Source organism: Monomorium pharaonis, chromosome 10 (genome assembly GCF_013373865.1).
Source record: "Monomorium pharaonis isolate MP-MQ-018 chromosome 10, ASM1337386v2, whole genome shotgun sequence".
In the NCBI taxonomy this organism is placed as follows: Eukaryota; Metazoa; Arthropoda; class Insecta; order Hymenoptera; family Formicidae; genus Monomorium; species Monomorium pharaonis.
Window position 1 is genome coordinate 14,863,324 of NC_050476.1, and position 22,929 is coordinate 14,886,252.

The 22,929-nt window shown below is 29.7% G+C and overlaps 2 protein-coding genes across 12 annotated transcripts in view; one reads left to right on the top strand and one right to left on the bottom strand.

The window, feature by feature from the left end:
- The window catches only part of LOC118647549 (putative nuclease HARBI1), a 47,275-nt gene extending 37,129 nt beyond the window's left edge, over positions 1-10,146 (bottom strand). For both annotated transcript variants that reach the window (XM_036292618.1, XM_036292617.1), the window contains exon 1: positions 9,820-10,146. The gene's annotated coding sequence lies outside the window, so the exon portion shown is untranslated. The remainder of the gene's footprint in view (positions 1-9,819) is intronic.
- Positions 1-22,929, top strand: part of LOC105840120 — a 62,781-nt gene that overhangs the window by 7,365 nt on the left and 32,487 nt on the right. For 5 of the 10 annotated variants that reach the window (XM_036292603.1, XM_036292605.1, XM_036292607.1 and 2 more), the window contains one exon: positions 2,219-3,205. In XM_036292603.1, coding sequence (XP_036148496.1) covers positions 2,753-3,205 — 453 coding nt within the window. In that variant the 5' untranslated portion in view covers positions 2,219-2,752. Of the gene's footprint in view, positions 1-1,084; positions 1,161-1,187; positions 3,206-22,929 lie in introns of those variants that run through there. The other 5 variants (XM_036292604.1, XM_036292606.1, XM_036292610.1 and 2 more) reach the window with 3 other exon arrangements.

A 22,929-nucleotide genomic window follows, 5' to 3' on the forward strand; every position in this document is an offset into this window, starting at 1 on the left:
TTCTTTTTTTATTTACATTAAGTTTTATTATACATATTTTTAAATGTGTTAATTTGATATGTATGTATGTATATATGTATATATTTTCCATAATTTATTTTATTTTATTTGTTCTGCAAAAAATATGAATGCATTTTTAGCATTTCGAGGCCAATTGCATTTCTTTATACTTAAATCATTTATTAACATCCATTTTGTGCTTTTAGTACATATCATGTTTGTATAATGTCCATCTATTATATTTTCACCGTGATAAAAGATTGCACTAATAATTTTATACTTATTTGCATTGACAGATAAAATTTTTTTATTAATATTTTTGATATTTATTACATATATATTATGTATATTATTTGTTTATGTTATTATTATTTATTTATTTTATTTTTATTAATTTTATTAAATTTTTTCGTGTACTAATAATATCACTTACATTACTCACATTTAGACGTTTGTTGTAATTTTATTATTAATTTTTATATTAATATTTATGACATTTACATATATATCATGTATTTGTTTATGTTATATATTTATTTTAATTTTGTTAACTTATACTTTTTTCGCATACCAAATTTACTATTTATATTATAATATAATATATATTATAATAAATAAATAATTTTTTATATGTTTTAGTTTTATAAAATTATATGTAGGCACATTGTGAATCCCCTTGAACGACAAACCGGCTTTGCGTGTGTGTGTGCATGTACATGTGAATCTGTAGAAAATAACTCAAATAAGCTTTTTCGCGCAAGAAATCTCAAGATCACAGAATTATTAAGTTTATTATATTTTTTTGTATACCAATATTCACCACATATATTACGAAATAATTTTTATTTTAGTTTTATAAAATTATATGTAGGCACATTGTAAAGCTCCTTGAACGACAAACCGGCTTTGGGTGTGTGTATGTGCATGTATATGTGAATGTGTGGAAAATAACTCAAGTGAGCTTTTTTGAGTAAGAGATCACAAGATCTTAGAATTATCAAGTTTATTATATTTTTTCGCGTACCAATATTCACCACTTACATTACAAAATAATTTTATTTTAATTTTATAAAATTGTATGTAGGAACATTGTGAAGCCCCTTGAACGACAAACTGGCTTTACGTGTGTGTGTACATGTGATCTGTGGAAAATAATCCAAGTGAGTTTTTTCGCGCAAAAGATTACGAGATCTCAGAAATTAGTGTACCAATTTTAATCGGGGTGGTCGCAATCGAACACTTACATCAATATTATATAACAAAATTACTATTAGATTTTTGATTATGATTTTAGTTTTTGAGATATTTTAACTGAAAGTGAATTTGACAGCTAAATTCCAGATAAAACTTAGTAGCGACGTGACATTTGCGCAGTGAAGTTTGCGTCATTTGCATTATGCAGCAAAATTCTTTATGTATTTGGCGTCGCGCCGCTGCCGCGTCGCTTGATTCCTTATAATTAATAATTAATAATAATCAAGAAAATATGCCATTACAATATTTTTACAATGTTTCTAAAACATTACCGTAACATTGCTATTGAAAGTTAGCAAACCGATGATAATGTGTCTGCAATATTGTACTGCAATCTGCAAGTTGCTGCAATATTGTTAGAATGCTTTGTGCTGTATGGGGAGTTACTACGATCGCACTGAGGAACAATCCACTTTTTTTTTAAACTTCCTACCTTAGGTATCTTATTACAAATAACATTTGTAGAAAAATCCTGTAATGTTGTATTAATATTAATATCACCTTATTGACAAGGTTGCTGTAATGTTAATGAGATGAGTTTAGACGAGCATTTTTATGTTATTGGGAGATTAATGGTAGGTTAATCTCCGTGGAATATTACCATCTTACAATTTAAGATTATCATAATCTTATTGAGGTGTTAATGCGATGTGAGGGACTATATTTGTTTTGGACATTTCTAAAATATTGCTGTAACATTTCTTAAAAATGTTACAATTGTATGTTTCTGCAATGTCTACAGTATTACATTGCAACTTGTAATGTTACTGCATTATTTCCGTAATGTAACTGAAAACTGTAGTACAGTATAAAGTAAAATAAGGATAAAATAATAAAATTATGTTAACAGCTTTATAAGCATGTTCTGAATATGGACCAAAGAAAAGCTATTCTTTCCGAGTGAGTGCACTCGATGGGTAAATGAGATGCAATCCACTTGATTAAAGCGCACGATTAATTACAGGCAAAAACTTGTGCGATGCGTTAAAAGATTACGACAGTGAGAGATGGGGAGAGAGGGGCGCCGCGTGTCGAAGATACTCGTGGTGAGCAGCGGCGGCGGCGGAAATGTCAGAGGGACATTTTGAAAATCTTTGGTTCGGCGCATGCGTCCTAATGCATTCAAGATCTGATGGTACTCGATGGAGCTGCCACGGTCGTCGTCTCTAAGCTGTAGTTGTTAGTAGAAACAGTCAGCACAGTGCATGTCGCATCGAATTCGAGAGGATTTACGCGATCTGACCAGATTGTCGCGGATCACCGAATTGGTGTTGATTGGATTGACGACTAATATTCAGTAATAATCAGTGTGTTCTTTCTCTCACAAGAATAATGTTTGAATAAGATTTTTGTGTTGATAGAATTAATAGCAAGAAATTTTTTCCGAAAAGAGAAATAGAAAAGAAAAGAAGTGCGTCACCCGTTACAGAGTATTCGATCAATTTGTCAGTGCGCGAACATCGAGATTGGAGGAGATAAACGATTTTTAAACAAGTGAATGTTTCATGAGACTAAATTCGAGACGCGAAAGATGCCGACCGAAAATCATGGCCAGTCGAGAGACGGAAACGCGGAAGGAGAAGGGGACCGAAACAGCGGAAGTGTTCTACAAGGACCCAAAGAGTCCTCGAGAAGCGGTGGCAGTCACGATGAGCCGGATCATCGTAATCGTGGATCAACTGCCACAATGATCCCGCTTTTACGCACTGGCCACTTCACATCCACTTCACGAAATCAGAAAATCACCAAGACAGAGAAAAATCGACAGAGACTAATTATGGGAAGCCGTAGAGATACCGTCGTCGCTGCCGTCGACGTTTTTGATAAAGAGCGGAGAATTGGCATTTGTGAAGAAGAAACGTTACAGAATAATTGTAAAATATCGACCGGCAATTGCTTGGCTATTGCGCGATTCGCCGAGGAATCTAACTACTTATGTCGAGATGAAAAGGTGATTAATCTAAGAAACATTCAATCTTTAACATCACGGATTGGTACTAAATTTTAAATATGTATAGTATACTCTACTCAAAAATTTATAATAAACCCGAAACACAAGTAGTTGGTGTGACTAAATGAGTGAGAACGTTAAACGTTCCGGGTTTGAATCCCACTATTTTTCTTTTTTTTGTAAGTTTTAAACAATCAAGTTAATTATTAATGAACATACACATATAAGCCAAACTATATATATATATATATTCACACAATTATTGAAGTTGTTCGTGCATTAAAAAAAAATTAATTTGATAAAATTTTTTATCTAAATTATAATTTTGTCAGTTTAAGAATTTATGCATTTAATTTGAATGCACAAATTTAATCCAAGTATTTATACAGTTAATTGAAATATATAAATACTTGACAAAATTTAATTTAGTTATAAAATTTAGTCAAGTTAATTTTTTTTTCAGTGTGTTTTTTGAAATCATACAACTAAAAAAAAAACTGATTTGCTAATGAAAAACCAATGAATAGATAAATAATTAATTATATATTTTGTTATTTGTACACAGAAAAAAATGTAATATAGCCAATAACATATGTGATTGCGGGCCAACATAAAATACTCAATACAATAATATTTGCTATTAATGCAAGTACAATGTTGATACTGCAATGTTATGAAGTATATATTATTGGATTGAGTATATCTGTAATTGGCAGCCCACAATAACATATCTTATTGAATATATAACATTTTTTTTCAGTGTATATTATAAAATTACATAAAAATTATATTATCCATAATTAGTTATATTAATCGTTATTTTATTTAAAACTTATATTAATGTATATGGATGGTAATTAAACTTTAAATGGATAGATAGTTTATTAGTATTTTAAATTATAATTTACATTAGTTTTACCCGGAGAAATATAAAGAAATATAAAAATAGGAATCTCGCTAGGATTCAATATTGGTTTATTGTACTCTCTAGTCCCGAATTTTTTGTTCTTATCCGTTTACAAGATATTAAAATCAAAAGTAGTGGTGCTAATTCATGTGACGCTAACATTCTCACTAATAAAATAAGTATAGACAAAAAATATAGACAAAAAAATATACCAGAAGTTTTTGCTTATTTTCTGCTTTAAGAAACTGTAAAGAAATATTAAAGATATTGAACGGTTATCAAAGTATTGCACTGAGAAAACTTAGACAGTTTCGATCGGATATTTTCTAATTGGAACTTTCTGTTCGAATGTTTTTGATCGGTCATAGGCCGTTTTTTTTTCCGAAGAGATTGGTAATGTCCGTTTATTACTTTTTAAATGAATTTTTATTTATTTTTTTTTAGTACGGATTATTCAGAATAATCGTACCGTGACAATATAAGAGAAAATGGTTAAAAATAAACTACAATACCACAACAACTTTAAAAGTACTTTATCAATTAAATACTAATAAAATATACAATTTACCACTTTAAAAAGTTTTAAAATTTACAAAAATACAAGAATAAAGTACCCTTAAAAAATTAATTGCTGCATCGACTTTGGTACGAAAATGATCTGCCATTTATCTGCTCTTAAAATATTTAAGTATTGAATTTTTTGCTCAATATTTAAGTTGTGTAACTCAATTGTTAGGGTGGCGGTGCTAATGCACAAGAGTAAAGTATCTTAAAAAAATTAACTGCTGCATGACTATGGTATTAAAATGATCGTCTATTTATTTATTTTTAAAATATTCTGGTCTTGAATTTTTTGTCCAGTATTTAAATTCTGTAACTCTATTGTTAAGGTGAGGGTGCTGACGTGCAGACAAAAGTTCGAGACCAGGATATTTTAACAGCAGATAAATAAACAATTATGTAAATATAATCGATGCAGCAACAAATTTTTTAAGAGTATTTTTATGTGCGCGTCAGCACCACTACCATAACAATTGAGTTGCACAAGTTAAATATTAAACAAAAAATTTAGGACCTATTTTAAGAGCAGATAAATAGACGATTTTGATACCATTTTGATACCATAGTTGATGTAGTAATTAATTTTTTAAGGGTACTTTAAGGGTTCTGGTTCGCTAGTTCTAAATATCGTACTTTGATAACAATTTCTTAAAGCAGAAAATGAGCAAAAAATTTTGATATATTTGTTTGTTTATGCTTTTTTTATTAGTGGGGGTGCTAGCGTAAGTCAAATAAACTTAGTACTCTCACTTTTAATCTTAATTTTCTGCAAACGAATAGGAGCAAAAAATTCGGAACTAGAGTAGAAAATTAGCAAATAATTAGTAGAAAATTATGCAATATGTCCAAACTTTTTAGTGGGGGTGCTAGGTTCACTGACGTTAAATAGTCTCTTTAATTTTTTTATTATTTTTTTAAAACAATACGATAAAAATTATTTTTTGAAGAATGTAATTTTTAAAAAATCATATAATGGTATATTTAAGCAATTTTCTAATTTGGCTGTTGGCACCGCACCACAAGAGTAAAGTACCACTGTCTGGCGAGTTCCAGCCAACTTTATGGCATTTTCTAACAATTTTGCAATAATGTTCCAAAGCTTTTTGTAAGTTTCGTCGACAGTTCCGGTCTTTAAGCATTCTTAAACAATTTTTTTATTAGACGGCTGGCACCGTATTAAAAGAGTAAACTCTTTTTTTATAGCGAGTTCCAGACGAGTACATAGCATTCTCCATAGCAATATATTTCTACAATAGTTCCAAAGCTTTTTGCAAGTTTTATCCACAGTTCAGGCCTTTATGCATTTTTAAACAATTTTTTATTTGATTCTGGCTCGTACTATTAGATATGAATACTACGTTATTGTATTTAAACTTCAGCCAATTTTATGGTATCTAATATGTATGTGTTAGTAATGTAATTGACATTTTTTAAATTTTAGAGTTGGGTTAGTTAATCTATTTTTTTAACTAACAAAGGAACCTCGCGAACCCGAAAATTCTGATTTTAATGAAACTTGGCATAAATGTAGAGTAATAACTGTGTTATTTATTTTTTCAGAAAAAATTTATTTTTCAAAAAGTTTTTTTGAAAAAAAAAATTTTTTTTTAAATAATAAATAGAACAGTTAAATAGAGATATTTATACTGTAAGACTTTTGTATGAAATATTTTTTTATATTTTGTTTAGTTTGCGAGATATATCGAGAAAACGCAAAAATGTCTCATCTTTGAAGGGTGGTTTCACTCCTTTAAACTGTTTATAAGCACCAACTAAAAATTCCTAAATTCATGTATTTACCCCCTCTACATTTATAAGCACCAACTAAAAATTTTTAAATTCATGTATTTACCCCCTCTACATTTATGCCAAGTTTCATTAAAATCAAAATTTTCGGGTTCGCGAGGTTCCCTTGTAAGTTAATGAAATTTAATTGATTATGAAATTAATTCTATTATGTTAAAAGTTACGTAAATATATACTAATTCTATTAAATTTACGTTAAGATTAATTTGTTTGTAGTTAAAATAAAAGTTAATTTTGAGAAACATTTTTATATTAAATTAAAAGGCCATATGATTTGTTTAAGTTAAATTACCAACATAATTACAGTATTGATCGTCAAATATATTTAATTTTAATATAATATTTTATTTGTAAATTAACTTACAACGTCGCTCTATTGTTAACCAGTAATTCATGACATGTATAAATACTTATCGTGAGAGGTTTAGAAAGAGGTTACGTATAAATACAATTGTTAGTCAAATGAACTGTCGACAAAACCTACAAAAAGCTTTGGAACTATTGCAGAACTATTGAAAAATACTATGTACTCGTCTGGAACTTGCTATAAAATGGTAGTTTACTCTTGTAGTGCTGTGCCAGCCGTCTAATAAAAAAATTATTAAAAAATGCTTAAAGACGGAAACTGTCGACAAAATCTACAAAAGCTTTGGAATTATTGCAGAACTGTTAGAAAAGGCCACAAAGTTGGCCGAAATTCGCTAAACAGGAGTACTTTACTCTTGTGAAGCGGTGCCAACAGCCAAATTAAAAGATTGTTTAAATATATTTAATGTACGGAACTATTGCTAAATTTTATCGGGAACTTTAGAACTATTACGGGTGCAAGTAGAACACTACAGGTGCTGTTAAAACGTTCAATTTTTATTAATAAGGTGCCAGGAAAAATAGCACCTTATTTTTTTAATTTCATTTTTTTTAACTACATCAACGGAACTATTTCTGAAACTTATCAGGACCTCTAGGACTATTTGGGGTGCAAGTAGAACTGTCATGAAAACTTGCGGTGCCAACTTCACAGTGACTAACACAGTGGGTCGTGCTGTAGCTAAAGCGGCTCACCGCTTCTTTTAGTGCGCTCTCTTTCGTACAAATTGAAAAATTTGTATTTCGTTTATCCACTCGAGATATCCAAAAACTATAATAGACTTTATTTCACCTTTATTTTACTGTTCTTTTAAATTTTATTTTTTTTATATTAAATAATTTTCTTCATCTTTTTGTGCATATAAATATTTAGTACACAATATCATGTTTTTTGGTAAAAAAAAACAGTTATGTGATCTTTTTATATTAATAGATCCTTTTTATTATTTTGTGCATAATATTATTAACATAAAACTACCTTTTCTATTTTTTTTTAGATCTTTACTGTCTTTTAATTTTTTTTTCCTTATATAATAAATAAATTCCTTCATTATTTTGTGCAAAAAAGTATTGAGATAAAGTAATCAAAAAGTATATATTTTACAAAATATTTTATAGCTTAGTTTTTTGTATAATAAGAAATATTTTGGAACATACAAATTACAAAATATTTTCTAAAATATTCATTTTTTATTATTTTATTTTAATAATTTATATTATGCACAAAATAAGAAAGAAATCAATTGATATAAAAAAACCACATAGCTGTTTTTACAAAAAACTATGACATTTTGTGCATATAAATATTTGTTAAAATATTACGTTTTTTTTTTTGTAAAAACAGTTATGTGGTCTTTTTATGCTAATAGATTCTTATTATTTAATGTATAATATTATTACAATAAAACGATAAAAAATGAATATTTTACGAAATATTTTATAATTTTTGTAAAACATTTCTTGTTATGCAAAAAACTAAACTATAAAATATTTCGTAAAATATTCATTTTTTATTATTTTATTTTAATAATATTATGTATAAAACAATAAAAACAATCTATTTTTATAAAAAGACCACATAACTGTTTTTTATAAAAAAGTATGATATTCTAACAAATATTTATATGCACAAAATGTCATGGTTTTTTATTTTTTTTTATTTTGTGCATATTATTAAAATAAAATGATAAAAAATAAATATTTTACAAAATATTTCATAATTTATTTATAAAATTTTCTCTATTATACAGAAAACGATGTTGTTTTTTTTTTAAATATATAAATGGAGAAAAAGAGAGAGAGAGAAAAAGAAGAAAAACAAATATAAAACTAGGTAATGATGTCAAAAATATAGTTATTTTTTAAAAATCATATTTATATAAAAAACATAATTATTAATATCATGTTTTTTGTAAAAACAGTTTTGTGATTTTTTGTATCAATTGATTTTTTTTCTTATTTTATGCATAATATTATTAAAATAAAATGAATATTTTACAAAATATTTTATAGTTTTTTCATAGTTTTTTTTTGCATAACAGGAAATATTTCATACAAATTATAAAGTGTTTTGTAAAATATTTATTTTTTATCATTTTATTTTAAAAATATTATGCACAAAATAAGAGAAAGGATTAATTGGTATAAAAAAACCACATAACTGTTTTTACAAAAAAACATAATATTATGTAATATTTATATGCACAAAACATCATGGTTTTTTTCTTGTTAGAACACTTACGTGGTTTTTTTATACCAATTGATTCTTTCTCTTATTTTGTGCACATTATTAAAATAAAATCATAAAAAGTGAACATTTTACAAAATATTTCATAGTTTCATTTTTTTCAAAAAGGAAACATTTTATATAAATTATTAAGTATTTCGTAAAATATTTATTTTTCATCATTTTATTTTAATATTATAAAAAACCACATAACTGTTTTTACAAAAAAACATGATGTGTATTAAGTATTATATTATAAATATATTTTTTATATAAATGACTTTTTTGTAAAAACAGCTATGCATTTTTTAATCATTACCTGATTTTGTATTTGTGTTTTTTTCTTCTTTCTTTTCCTTTCTCTCTCTTTATTTCTCTCTGTATTTATCTCTGAAAAAACTTAGTATTGTGTAATAAATATTATTTCATAAATAATTATGTTTTTCATATAAATAATATTAAAAGATAAGTATGTATTTTCTTCATATCATTACCTGGATTTATATTTCTTTTCTTTCCTTTCCCGCCCCTCTCTCCTTCTCTCTCTCGCTCTCTATTTATCAATCTATTTCCGTCTTTTTCTTGTCTATTTTTCGATTACAAATATATAATCCTAGAATTTACACACACACACACACACACACACACACACACACACACACACACACACACACACACACACACATGTTATATAAATTTTAAGAAATAGTTAAATATCATAATTGGATTATATAAATTACAACTTACTTGATCGACTCTTTTCACCAAATTTGACAGCTGTCAAAATTCAATCGCAATGACAGCTACTCTCGACTAAACTGTCAAACCACGACTCTCGCACACGAAGCGAGTCAAGCGCGAGACAGCCAATCGCGATCGGAATAAAGCGGCAACAATGCAATCGCGATTAGCAGGCAACTTTAGGGTTACATGGCTATTTTATAAGAGGAACTAGCACACAGCACGTGCTTTGCGCGCGCTTGTATTAACTAAACTGTCAATTTTTTATCTTCCCTATAATCTCTCTCTTTTTCTATTTCTCAATCTATCTACCTATCTCTTTTCTCTCTATCTTCTTTCTTTCTAAAAGATTTAAAAATTTTAAAGATATTATTATTTGATCTATTTTATGTATTATTTTAAGTAAAATTTTTAATTAAATCAAATTATATTTTAATGTTGCTCCCTACGCTCTCTCTCTCTCTCTCTCTCTCTCTCTCTTTCTCTCTCTTTTTCCCTCTCTTTATCTATCTACCTATCTATCTATTTATCTATCTATTCCCTCTTTTTTCTTTTTTCTATTACTTTTTCTTTTCCCGCTCTTTTTCTATAAACTGTCAAATATAAAAAATACGTGAAATATGTCAAAATAATGTTATTTCTTATTTTACTTTCTTTCCTTCTGTAACAAACTATTAACCATTTTACCTAATATTTTATTTCTTCCTTTTCACTCTCTCTCTCTCTCTCTCTCTCTCTCTCTCTCTCTCTCTCTCTCTCTCTCTCTCTCTCTTTCTCTCTCTCTCTCATCTCTTTCCCTTCTCCTTTTCTAAAAAAATTGGTGCTGTCAGATACGTAAAATACGCACACTATTAAAATATGTTATTTTGAATTAAATTTTTATTTAAATTATTAATTATATTATATTTTAAAGTTATTTGTTATTTTATTATTACCGGATATTCTTATTTCTTCCCTCTCCCTGTCTCTTTCTCTTTTCCTCCTTCTCTCTCTCTTATCTCTTTTCTTTCTTGCTCTCTTTCTAAAAACTTTGTCAAATACGAAAAGTACGCGAAATGTCAAATTAATGTTATTCCTCATTTTATTTCCTTTTCTTCTATAACAAACAATTAAAAATTTTACCTGACATTTTACCTTCTTATTTCTTTCCTCTCTCTTTTCCTCTCTCTCTCTCTCTCTCTCTCTCATCTCTTTCCTTTTTTTTCTTTCTGAAAACTATCAAGTACGAAAAATATGCGAAATATCAAATTAATATTATTCCTTATTTTATTTCCTTTCCTTCTATAACAAACGATTAACAATTTTACCTGATATTTTATCTTCTTATTTCTTTTCCCCCATCTCTCTCTCTCTCTCTCTCTCTTTTTTTCTCTCTCTCTAATCTCTTTCCTTTCCTTCACTCTTTCTAAAAAAATTCATGCTTGTCAAATATGTAGAGAGGACGCGAACTGTTAAAATGTATTATTTTAAATTAAATTTTTATTTAAATTATAAATTTTATTATATTTTAATGCTAATTTTTTTTATTATTACCTGATTTTTTTTTATTTCTTGCCCCTATTTCCTGAACATTTACTAACTTTAACCTATAATTATCTTATTTAATTCTTTTCTTACTGCGATCTTTTTTCTTCCTTCTTTTCTTTAATTTACCCTTCTTCTCTTTCTAATTTACTCTTCTGTTTCTTTTTTTCATATTTCACCACTCTTTTTCCAGCTTCTATTCTTATTTTAGTTGTTTTTGTCTTTTTTGTACTATATATCGGAGTGTTAAAACCTAAACCTAAAGTTAATCTGATATACTTCTTTTAAATTCTCTCAACTTTTATTTCTTTTCAGCCCAAATTTTAGTTGCATACGGTAAAATATTTTTTATTTAAACTGTGAAACATTTTTAGTCCTTTTGAAACAATTTTAAAATTTTTATTGTTCTATTCCTTATGCCTATTTCATTGGATCCTTTCTTTTTTAACTGTCTTTCTTATGTGTCTGTTTTTTTTTTGAAAATAATACCCAAAATATTTAAATCATTTAACTTCTTTGATTCTTTTATTTCATTACTTCCAATTTTTGAAATTTTTTTTTCCATTACTTTTTGTGAACACTAAAACTTTTGACCTTTTTATATTTAAATTTAGGGTAATTATTCACCTATACGGAGCCACCCCCGATTTCAATGTCCTTCACATACGTTATCAGGGACATGACCCTGAGTAACTTTTCCTTATAACTTAATTGTCGGTCATTATTCGTTAAAGAGTTATTAACAAAAGAAGTTTGAAAAATATTCATATGTAAAATAGAACACACACACACACACACACACACACACACACACACACACAGGGAGAGTGCAAGTGAAGGAGCCTTCGACCTCCTCCTCCTGCATCCACTCCGTTGGTAAGGATGTCTTATACAGAAATACGCAAAAGTATGATACTTTGTTGAGAAATAACTATGTCACACAAACTTTCCACACAAAATTTGGTGTGGAAAGACAATGTATTCTCAGAAAATGCGTGGGCAGGGGAGGGGCAGAGTCCCTCCCCCTGCACCCTTCCCCGTAATTTTTTTTAACTCTAACCCACTAATTTTATGTCGCTATTTGGTTAATGTGAAAACATTGGAAACGAACAGCGTGGAAAGTCGCAAACCCATGTGGTACAATACAAGCGTGGACGTCGTTTACGTTTAAGTTTATTAATACTGCAGTAAAAGTGCCGAAGGAGTTTGCTTTGTCTAGAAAGTCAATAAAAGGGCAAAAACCAAGAAAAATGCTGAGCTCGAATATTCAATTTTTCAATTGTATGTAATTAAACTATGTCCACGCTTATACTGTACCACATGGGTTGCGACTTTCCATGCTGTTTGTTTCCAATGTTTTCACATTAACCAAATGGCGACATAAAATTGGTGGGTTAGAGTTAGGAAAAATGAAAATATAAATGAATAAATATAAATTAATAAATTCAGTATTGTTCTTATATCCATTTCTTGTCTAAATATTATAATCAAAATTTCAACGTCAAAAATGACATATAATTGTGAAAATTTTCCGTGTTAATACCTTTTTAATAAATGCCGAGCGCGGCCTAAAATCTTTACAACATTACTTAGAATGATGACCTTGATAACAGAACTTGCGATCTTCCCCTTCCGCCCGTGTGTGTGTGTATTGTTTTATTCTGCATAGATATTTTTCAAACTTCTTTTGTTAATAACTCTTTAACGAACAATGACCGACGATTAAGTTATAAGGAAAAGTTACTCAGGATCATGTCCCTGACAACATATGTGAAGGACATTGAAATCGGGAGTGGCTCCGTATAGATGAATAATTACCGTGATTTTATATAAATTATCGACATCAGTATTATATATTAAAATTGACCTCATTTTATTCTTTCTCAAAGATAGCACTTTTTTCATCCCGGACGAGTCCCCAAAATTTTATTACGTTTGTTACGTCCAATCTTGTGGGATTTAAACTTTATGATTTGAGTTGGAAGGATTCTTCAAAAAAGGGCAGGTAAGGCAGGGAAAGATGTAACGAAACTTACCACTCCCGTAGGCACGCCAGAGAGAGAGGGTAGGTGCCTCGGGTCGAACGCACATTTTATGACTTGAAAATGTAGATCAACGTGCCGATAGGGCTGCTATAACCTGTTCCAAGTCATGTGTCTGTCGGTCCAAGTTTCGAGTCAATGAATTGAATCGCTTTAACTCGGGATCGGACCAGATGCAATCTTTAATTAGGAGACAAGGGGAGGTCGTTGAAATTAAATAAACAATGAAATTACTTAAAGCTAACAAAAATATTTATTCTAACATTAAGTTTACAAAGAGAGACTGAAGTCGTTGTGAAATAGACAATTTTATGTATATTTGACATAGGTTTTGATTAATAACAATGGTTACGAATATGTGTATATTAAAATAAAATTAACGTTAGATTGTATAAAGATATTGTTAAGGCAATTTGGGGGAAGAGGGGAAAGGTGATCATTATCATATTTGAATATTTCCTTTCCTTTTTTTAAAAAATAATCTCTAGTGTGGCGGTAGAAGGGGGGAAGAAATTATAAAAGAAATCAATCGGAACTGCGAAAGAGTTATGGTAATAAGGTATAAAGACAGGAATGAGATCTGTAGGAGCGAGAGAGGATACTATAAAAAATAAAGCGTCGGGATCTATTGCTTCCGGCACAAGGGCAAAGTTACGGTACTGTAGCAGTAGGAGGTCCGTTTTTATCGGAAATTGTCTTATTAAATCGATCAGTGAAGTTTGAGTATCATCATAATGGTAATAACGTGGCCGAGGAGGAGGAGGAGAGGGGAATTCATTCAAGATTTCGAAATATCTCTGAAAAGTGAAAATTTTGCGTCTATGGACTACGAACCATCGACATGTAGAATGAACTGCTTGGCTCCCCAGCCAAGCGAATAGAGTGAGAGGCAAGATAGGTTGCAGTCTCTTTCACCTCTTTCTAGTAAATTTATTTGGTTTGTATTGGACCACGTTTTCAAAGTTTATGTAATTTGGATAATTTTTCGTAAAGTTGCATCACTTTGAAGATTGCCTAAAAATTCGGTCAAAATTTTTGTCCCATTTTTTTTGCGTTAGTGTATATAAATATATTCAGTTACTGAGTGCAACGCGACGAAAGAAATAACGCAACAATTCTAACGTGACGCCTATGGCACAAGATTATAATTTTGTTTTCCCTCAAATTGAATGGTAGAACCTATATATTGTTATACATATATGAATGGATTTAGCTTTTAATGGTTCATAATTTTAGTCCTTACATTTTGCAAAAAAAGGAGTGATGGTAGAGATAAATTAACAAATTTGAAATTTTTGAAAAATAAATATACCATTATAAAGAATATAAAATGTCATAAAATTTTTGTATAGAACATTTTTTCATAAATCTTATATTTTCAAAGATATTTGCTAAAAACGAAAAAATGCTAAAAATAAAAAAATTATTTCCGAAGGGTAGTTTCAAGCCCTAAACATTGAGAGACGTAAAAAAAAATGTAGGTCTAATATTTTTTTATGCACTACAACATATCCAAAACTTATTAAAATCGATGAAGGGTACTTCCGACTGTTCCCTTGTAAGATGTTGCGATATTTCCGGATTTAAGTCATTCCCAATATGAACGCCCCCGTTGAAAAGATTAGATGAAAATCCAGATGTATATGGATTTCCATGGATTTGTACAGATTCCATATGGATAACCATATGGAATCCAAAACTATCTAAATCATCTAAACCATATGGAATACAAAACCATCTAAAATCCATGGGAATCCACATACATACATACATACGGATAACCATCTGAATTTCCATGTAATCTTTTCAACGGGGTGTATTAAATTAAAATCATCAAAATGATATATTTTAAATATCATACTCATACAAAATTTTTGAAAAAGTTTAGTGATTGGGATTAATAATTAACAGGGTGAATTACGACAAACAATCTGCAAATAAACAAAATTCCCTATAAAATCTAAAACTTTGGATGCCTCTTTCTCCGAATTGAAATAATATTCTAGTAAATGATTTAAGAAAGTTATGAAGATCTTTATGATTATTTCTACAAAATTTGAGCTAATTCCGCGAGGAGCAAAAAACGGTCTTGTAGACTCTCCTCTTTTTAAGTCAAGTTTAAAGGAGTATAGCAAATTGGAAAATTTTTATGGTACAAAATCAATTGTCATAAAACTTGACATAGACATAGTATGAGGTGAAATATGAAGAAAATTAACCAAAATTGACCGGGTAAATTAATGAATCTTGGTTAAAAACTAGAAAATAGTTCCGGCGGATTAATGCGATGGCAGTATTTATTTGCGCACATATACAATTACATCTTGGCATATAAACAACTTACCTGCAACTTACAATTAATGAGTCCTGAGGTCTTGAAGAGCGAAAAAATGTCCAAAGACACTGAGGAAATTGTGATTGTATCCCAAAGTATGTTTATATGAGTGGGCAAATAGGCATTGCCATCACACAACCCACCGGAACTATTTTCTAATTTTTGACCAGGATTCAATTATTTAGTCAGTTGATTTTGGTGAAATTTCTTCATATTTTATCTCATAATACATCAACTTTTATGACGATTGGTTTTGTATCACAAAATTTTTTTCATTTGCCATATCCCAATAAAACAATTACGTGATATGTAGATGTCACGTAATTGTTTTATTGGGGTATGGCAAATTGAAAAAATTTTGTGGAATTCACATGGAATTCACGTGATTTACATGGATTACGTGAATGTAGATTTTTCTATAAGTTATCCACGTGGATGCAATGTTCTTTTTTCATCACTGCATCGAATCCTTTTACCTTTGAAATATCTATTAGATTTTCTGTGGATATATCTATTAAGAAATATTTATAGAGAATTTACATGGATATTTTGAGAAACGCTGCGCGTTATACATAATTGTCGCGCATTCTCGCTTTCACTAGGTAAAACAAATATATGTATATATATATATATATATATATATATGTGTAAAATCGTGAATTATGATGATAATAGAATATTTTATTGTTTTTACTTAAAAGTATAAATATAAAATTTATTGTTATATAATTTCCAAAAAAGCTATATGCTGTATTAACCTACATTTTGTACCAAGAATTTGTACCCAAATCTAAATTTTAAACACACACACACACACACACACAAAATAATGCTATCAAACAAATCAAAGAATAAACAGTTCTTTTTTAGACATTTTTACTTTATTTTAATTATATATTAAAATTTTTTTAAACTGCCCAGCTAGCCAGGCGTGCTAAAATCACATATGAAAGCTTTACAGCAAGGATTGTTTCAATTTTGATAACAATTTTATGATAAGTAATTGTCTTTTGCTTTGTCTTCTAAAAGTTAGTGCAAATTTATTAATTTAGAGCAAATTTATGGCAAAAGTTTTCATTACACGATTCTGTATATAACAGAGAAAGACTTGTACATGAATATTACGTAAAGAAATTACAAGATTTGCTTCGACACGATAAAACGCAAAATTTACGCAAATAACAGAGCAAAGCTTGCCACACGACATGACAATAAATTTATGGCAGGAAATTTATTGTGTATGACATTGCCTTGTTCTTGTTACAAATTTGCTATCATGCTATGTACAGCAAGGTTTGCTCTGTTCTTGCCACAAAGGACAATGTTAGAAATCGTCGATTTTCGGCCCCACTTGCAAACGGAAAAAACCTATTCCATATGATTCTTAGACCCATATACAATATGAAAATACAGCTCAGAAAGCGGGAAACCCTGGGGAAAACTTTTGCCAAGTAAATTTGTATGTCAAAAATTTGCAGGGTGCTGCTTTTGTGAGTCTAATGTCCACTGAGACATGCCTAGTTTATTTATTCAATTATTTATTTACTTGTTTTATGACCGAGAAAGGTCATTTACATAGGTTTTTTCATACATACAGGTCATTACATAGGTTAGATCAGTTTTTGTCTTCCTATGCCATTGGTAACTTATCCAAATACTGTGTGGTTAACTGTTAACATACGCGCCAGCGCAAATACGATGCGACTGTCACCGACATATGAGCTTTTCTTTGCTTATTTCTTGTCTGAATACTTTTTAAAATCATGTATATAATCAATTTCATCAGTCTTGAGTTCCAAAATACATTTTAAACTCTAATAGAGACAATGGAGTTAGAGCAAAACGTTTAGAGAATTTAATGAAAATGAGATATGATAGTTCTTATTAACTTTTGTCGAATTATTTTTGTTGGATGGAATCTAAAATATAGACTTTATTAAGCCATTTTCTATGCTTAATCTTAAATACTTAATCAATTATCATATTAGGCTAGTTGAAAAATGTAATGGTGAAAACATGAAAAAAAATAGTTACTAGGCAAACATTATTAATTCTTTTTATGAACTATCCATTTTAATTATTCTTCAACATAGATTAAAAACAATGTAGATTCAATAATGTCTTTTTTTTGTAAATATTATATGCTTGTGATGCTTTTGAATAGAACATTATACTATCCATCTTGATTTTACTTTGGCTGTGTTTTAAAATTGCTGTTAGTACTGAAAATCTATAGTGTACGTAACAGAAACTATGGATTTTCAATACTGATAGCAATTTTAAAACAGCTTTTAATACGCGTACGAAGTTTTGACCATACAAGTGTAATGGACTACCAGTGCCCAAGTTTTGTAGCTAACGTCTCCGAGATTTAGGCTTAGATATTCAAAATTAAAATACATTTAATAAAAAAAACATTTTAATAAAACAAAATTTTAACATAAAATTTTTAATACAATATAAAATATATAATATAAAGAAAATGTTTAACGATTATATTAATATATTAGACAAATAAAATTACTGACTTTCAAAAATAATATATAGTTTTTATTAAGTTATGTCGAAGAAATATATTATGCATTTTTAAAGTAACATGTTTTTCGTAATAATATAATTTTATTTTAACAAATAACTGAGGAATTATTTTTATTAATATAAATCTGTAGTTTTCTATTATGCCAAGAATTTCCATAAATTTATGAGAATGCGTATTAAACTTATTAAGTAGATACATTAATATTTCTTATTGTATTATTTTATTAAACATATTTGGAGCGTTTAACTTTATATTTATTCTAAAGAAATTGAAAACTTGTGCTGCAACGGTTATTACTTAATATGTATCTAACCATAAAAAATTGTCTTTTTCGTATTATTTTTATCACTGGGAAATCTGAAAAAAAAACAGTAAAAATGTTACTTTAATAAACATTCATTTTATTAATATTAATATACAGGGTGTTACAAAAGCATCGGATTTGCTTAGCATCATGCGATAGAGAATGAAAATCTAAGAAGAAATGTCTAATACTATTTTTTGATGCGGTAAATAGTTTCGCCTTAATTCATCATTCTCTATCGCATGGTGCTAAGCAAATCCGATGCTTTTGTAACACCCTGTATAACACTAAAGGTAATTATGCAGAATAGGGTCGACCTTACTGATTTCAATGATCTTGATATATGTTGTCAGGGTCATTATTCTGAACAACTTTTCCCTATACATGTTACTGCCGCTCGGCCTTAGTTTCCGAGTTATACACAAAATTTTTTTAATTTCTTGCTTCAATTTTATTAGTTTTGAAACAGAGAGGAGAGTAGGATGAAGAAAACGCGTGGACAGGGTACAGGAAGAGAAGCTTTGTCCCTCTGCTTTGCTCTGTAAGCAGAGGGGAGCTGTAAAAAAGGGATAAAAAAAGTGTAAAAATGTTTTAGTTTTGTTTTGTGTGGAAAGTCAAAACTTATGTGGTATAGAGAACGCGTGGGCGGGGCGGAGCCTATCCCCCTGCACCCCTTCCCCGTAATTTTTCTTAACTCTAATTCACCAATTTTATGTCGTTATTTGGTTAATGTGAAAACATTGGAAACGAACAGCGTGGAAAGTCGCAAACCTGTGTGATACTGTATAAGCATGAGAGTCGTTTACTTTACGACACGTAAAACACTGGTATCTTGTATCGTATTTATGAAACGTAAAGTAAACGACGTCCACGCTTGTACAGTACCACATAGGTTTGCGACTTTTTACGCTATTCGTTTCCACTGTTTTCACATTAACCAAATAGCGACATAAAATGGTGAGTTAGAGTTAAGAAAAATTACAGGGAGGGAGTGCAGGAGGGAGCGGAGCTGCCCCCCGCCCACGTGTTCTTTATATCACATAAGTTTCATGACTTTTCACACAAAACAAAATTAAAACATTTACAATAATAAAAAAATATAATTTTTATTATTCTTATTCTTCAGAGAATGTATACATAGTTGCCATAATATCAAAGAAAGCATCAATACGTTCATGAAAATTATAATGACGTCGAAATAAAAATTCTGCTAAATATCCTGCATAATGTTCTTTTCGAATTCCGTAACGAGGAATATTTGCACGTGTCCTGCACGAGTGCGAGAGGAAGGCCGAAGGCCCCCTTACATCCCCCGTGTATATATATATATATATATGCGCGTGTGTGTGTGTGTGTGTGTGTGCGCGTGCGTGCGTGCGTGTGTGTGCGTGCGTGCGTGCATGCGTGCGTGCGTGCGTGCGCGCGACCACAGCGAAGAAGTGTCGTATTGTATTTATTAAACTTTTTTTTGTTACTAAATTTTTGTGTATAACTCGGAAACTAAGGCCGAACGATAGTAACATGTATAGGGAAAAGTTGTTCAGAATAATGACCCTGACAACATATATCAAGGTCATTGAAATCGATAAGGTCGCCGCTATTCTACATAATTATTACGCTGAACACTGTTGGCAAACTCTAAACGCTTTGAGCACAGGTTTCATAAGTTTCATCAGCTGACATTATTTTAGTTCTCGAATTTCTCAATTGGTCGATGGTGCGATATCTTAGTTACTAGTCTGAAATTAACTACTGGTAGTCCATACTTATATAGTCAAAAGTATGGACTGCCAGTAGCGATTAACTCAGGCCGATCAAAAACACTATCAGTACAAAAGTTAATGAGAAAACTAGGGCACTGGCAGTCCATACCATAGACTTACTAGAATAGACTGCTTACGGGGTAGAAAAACGGTGGAGATATCCGTCACTGAAAAGGACGGATACCTTCTTTTCTCAGTGACGGATACCCCCACTACCTTCATAAGCAGTCTATTCTAGTAAGTCTATGGTCCATACTTATATAATCAAAGGAAGTATTATTAGCGCCACTCACAACAATGGCTGCGATTGGCCAGTTAGTATGCATCACTGAAATATAATATATCCGGAACGAGTGCGAGCGCTAGTGTCGCGATCCGACAAAGAGGGTTTTCAGAGGTATCCTTGTCCTTTTTTAATTAACGCGTTCACGTGACTGTACAGTCTCATAAAAAGTTTATGAACAAGTAGTTAAAAAGGGACAAGGATACCTCTTAGAACGCTCTTTCTCAATCATCTTTAACAAAGGGATTCTATCGCCGCATTCGTTCCGGTTATATTATATTTCAGTAGTATGCATATCAAAGAATATCGATGTAAAGAAAGCCAATCACAGTAAGGCTGTCTCCCTAATGATTGATCAAATAAAAGTCAACAGTTACCTGTCACGGTCGAAAGTTGAGTTGGCTTTCGCAATTCATAATCGGTAATCTATGCTGTTTATCGACTGTGAAAGCTGAAGAAAAAATAACTTATGAAAACATTAGATTGACAAAGAGTATAACAACGTATTAAATCATGTGCAAAAGTAATAGATTGGTTACGATTATAATAGAATGGCAACACTGGCACATAAACTTTGAACCGCTGCGCGCTACTCTGGTGCTGCTTAGATAGCATCACGCCTTGGTTTGAAACATTAGTTGTAAAACCATTTTAAAAACTTTCACATATAAGATCTATTGTACCTTATTTTTAAGACTCTAATATATCATTTAAAACAAAAAATTTTTCGAATTTTTGAAAGTTTTATATGTAAATATTACCTCTTAATCTCTCTCGGACCGGAAACATAATATTAGCCTTATAATTTGATTTATTGAAAACACCATTTGTTTAGCTAAAATTACTTGTATTATAATATGTGCATTTATTTTAAAATATATTAACATTACTTTCTATAACGACATTTTAATGACGCATACCTCACAAATTGCGACATATTTATGTTTTTATACACATTTTGCAACACATTTTTATTGCAAATGACATTAAACAATTATTTTAACAATAAACAGTAATATAAAGTTCAAGTACTGCAAAAAATAACCATTTATTTTTTTCCGGACCGGAAGCATAATATTAAGCCCTGGAGCGATGTCATCTTTTTCGTAGTTTAACACACTGACGGAGACAAAAATGTTATTAAAACTAAAAGAAGTCGTTTAAAAAAAGACTGATCCTCTAAAAGTTAATTGTTACAAAAAAGAGTCCGCAAAAATTGCCCGTTTTTCGGCCCTCGATTTTAAAATCGATTCGTATGTTAAATGATAGCATATAATAAGACATTTAAAAAAAAAGTTTTACGTTGAGCATACGTCTCGTTTCTGAGATATAGGGTGTCAAAATTGGAATTTTCTATTAAGAAAATGTGGTATTATTATCACATTGTGACGCTAACCCCGATAGGAAAAGATTTATAAAATTGTGACAAAAAAATTGTAAAAGATTTATAATGCGTCATTATGAAGGCATAGTTAAGGAAATAGATGTAGAAACATTAATCTTTTATAAAACATTAATAAATGTTTGCGCAATTAAATTTTGAAATGATATGTTGGCATAACAATAGCAATATGGCGAATCATCTTAACAGCACATTTGCAAAATTAATTTTAGAAATAAATTGTGCAATAATTGAGAAAAATATTTCAGTCATAACATGTTTAAAACATTTAGAAATATAATTGTGCACAAAAGACTCAAATTATTCCCCAATTATTCCTAAATTATGATGCACAAATATTGAAACATGGAATGTGTAATATTGCATGTTTCAATATTTGTACATTATAATGTAGGAATGATTTAAGAGTTTCTGACCACTATTACTATCAATGCGATACTCTCCAACAGACGCAACTAATCTGTTAAACAATTGCCTCTTTTTTCATCCTTATTAAATGTCTAATGAATAAACGATATTTGTTAAATTCATTATAATACCTTTTGATATTAATTTTGAATTAAATATTGAAGATTAAATGCTGTAAATATTGCACATTATTATTGCTGCATTATGTTGTAAAAATATTGAAGATTATAATGTGATAATTTTAAACGCTGAAACAATTGCACAATATTTATGTTTCAATATTTGTCGAATCTTTAACAAATATTATTTAAGAATTATATTCTGACAAAACTGTTGCGTTATGGCGAATCATCTTAGCACAATCTTTAATGCCATTATTGTACAATGTTTGCAAAATCTTCCTATCGGAGTAAACTCTAGCTGTACGTGAAACAATCCACCAAGGATTTTTTGAGTCTCCAAAATACATGCAGATTTTTTTTATGAAAGCGATATGTGTTAGCCAATCGTCCTCGT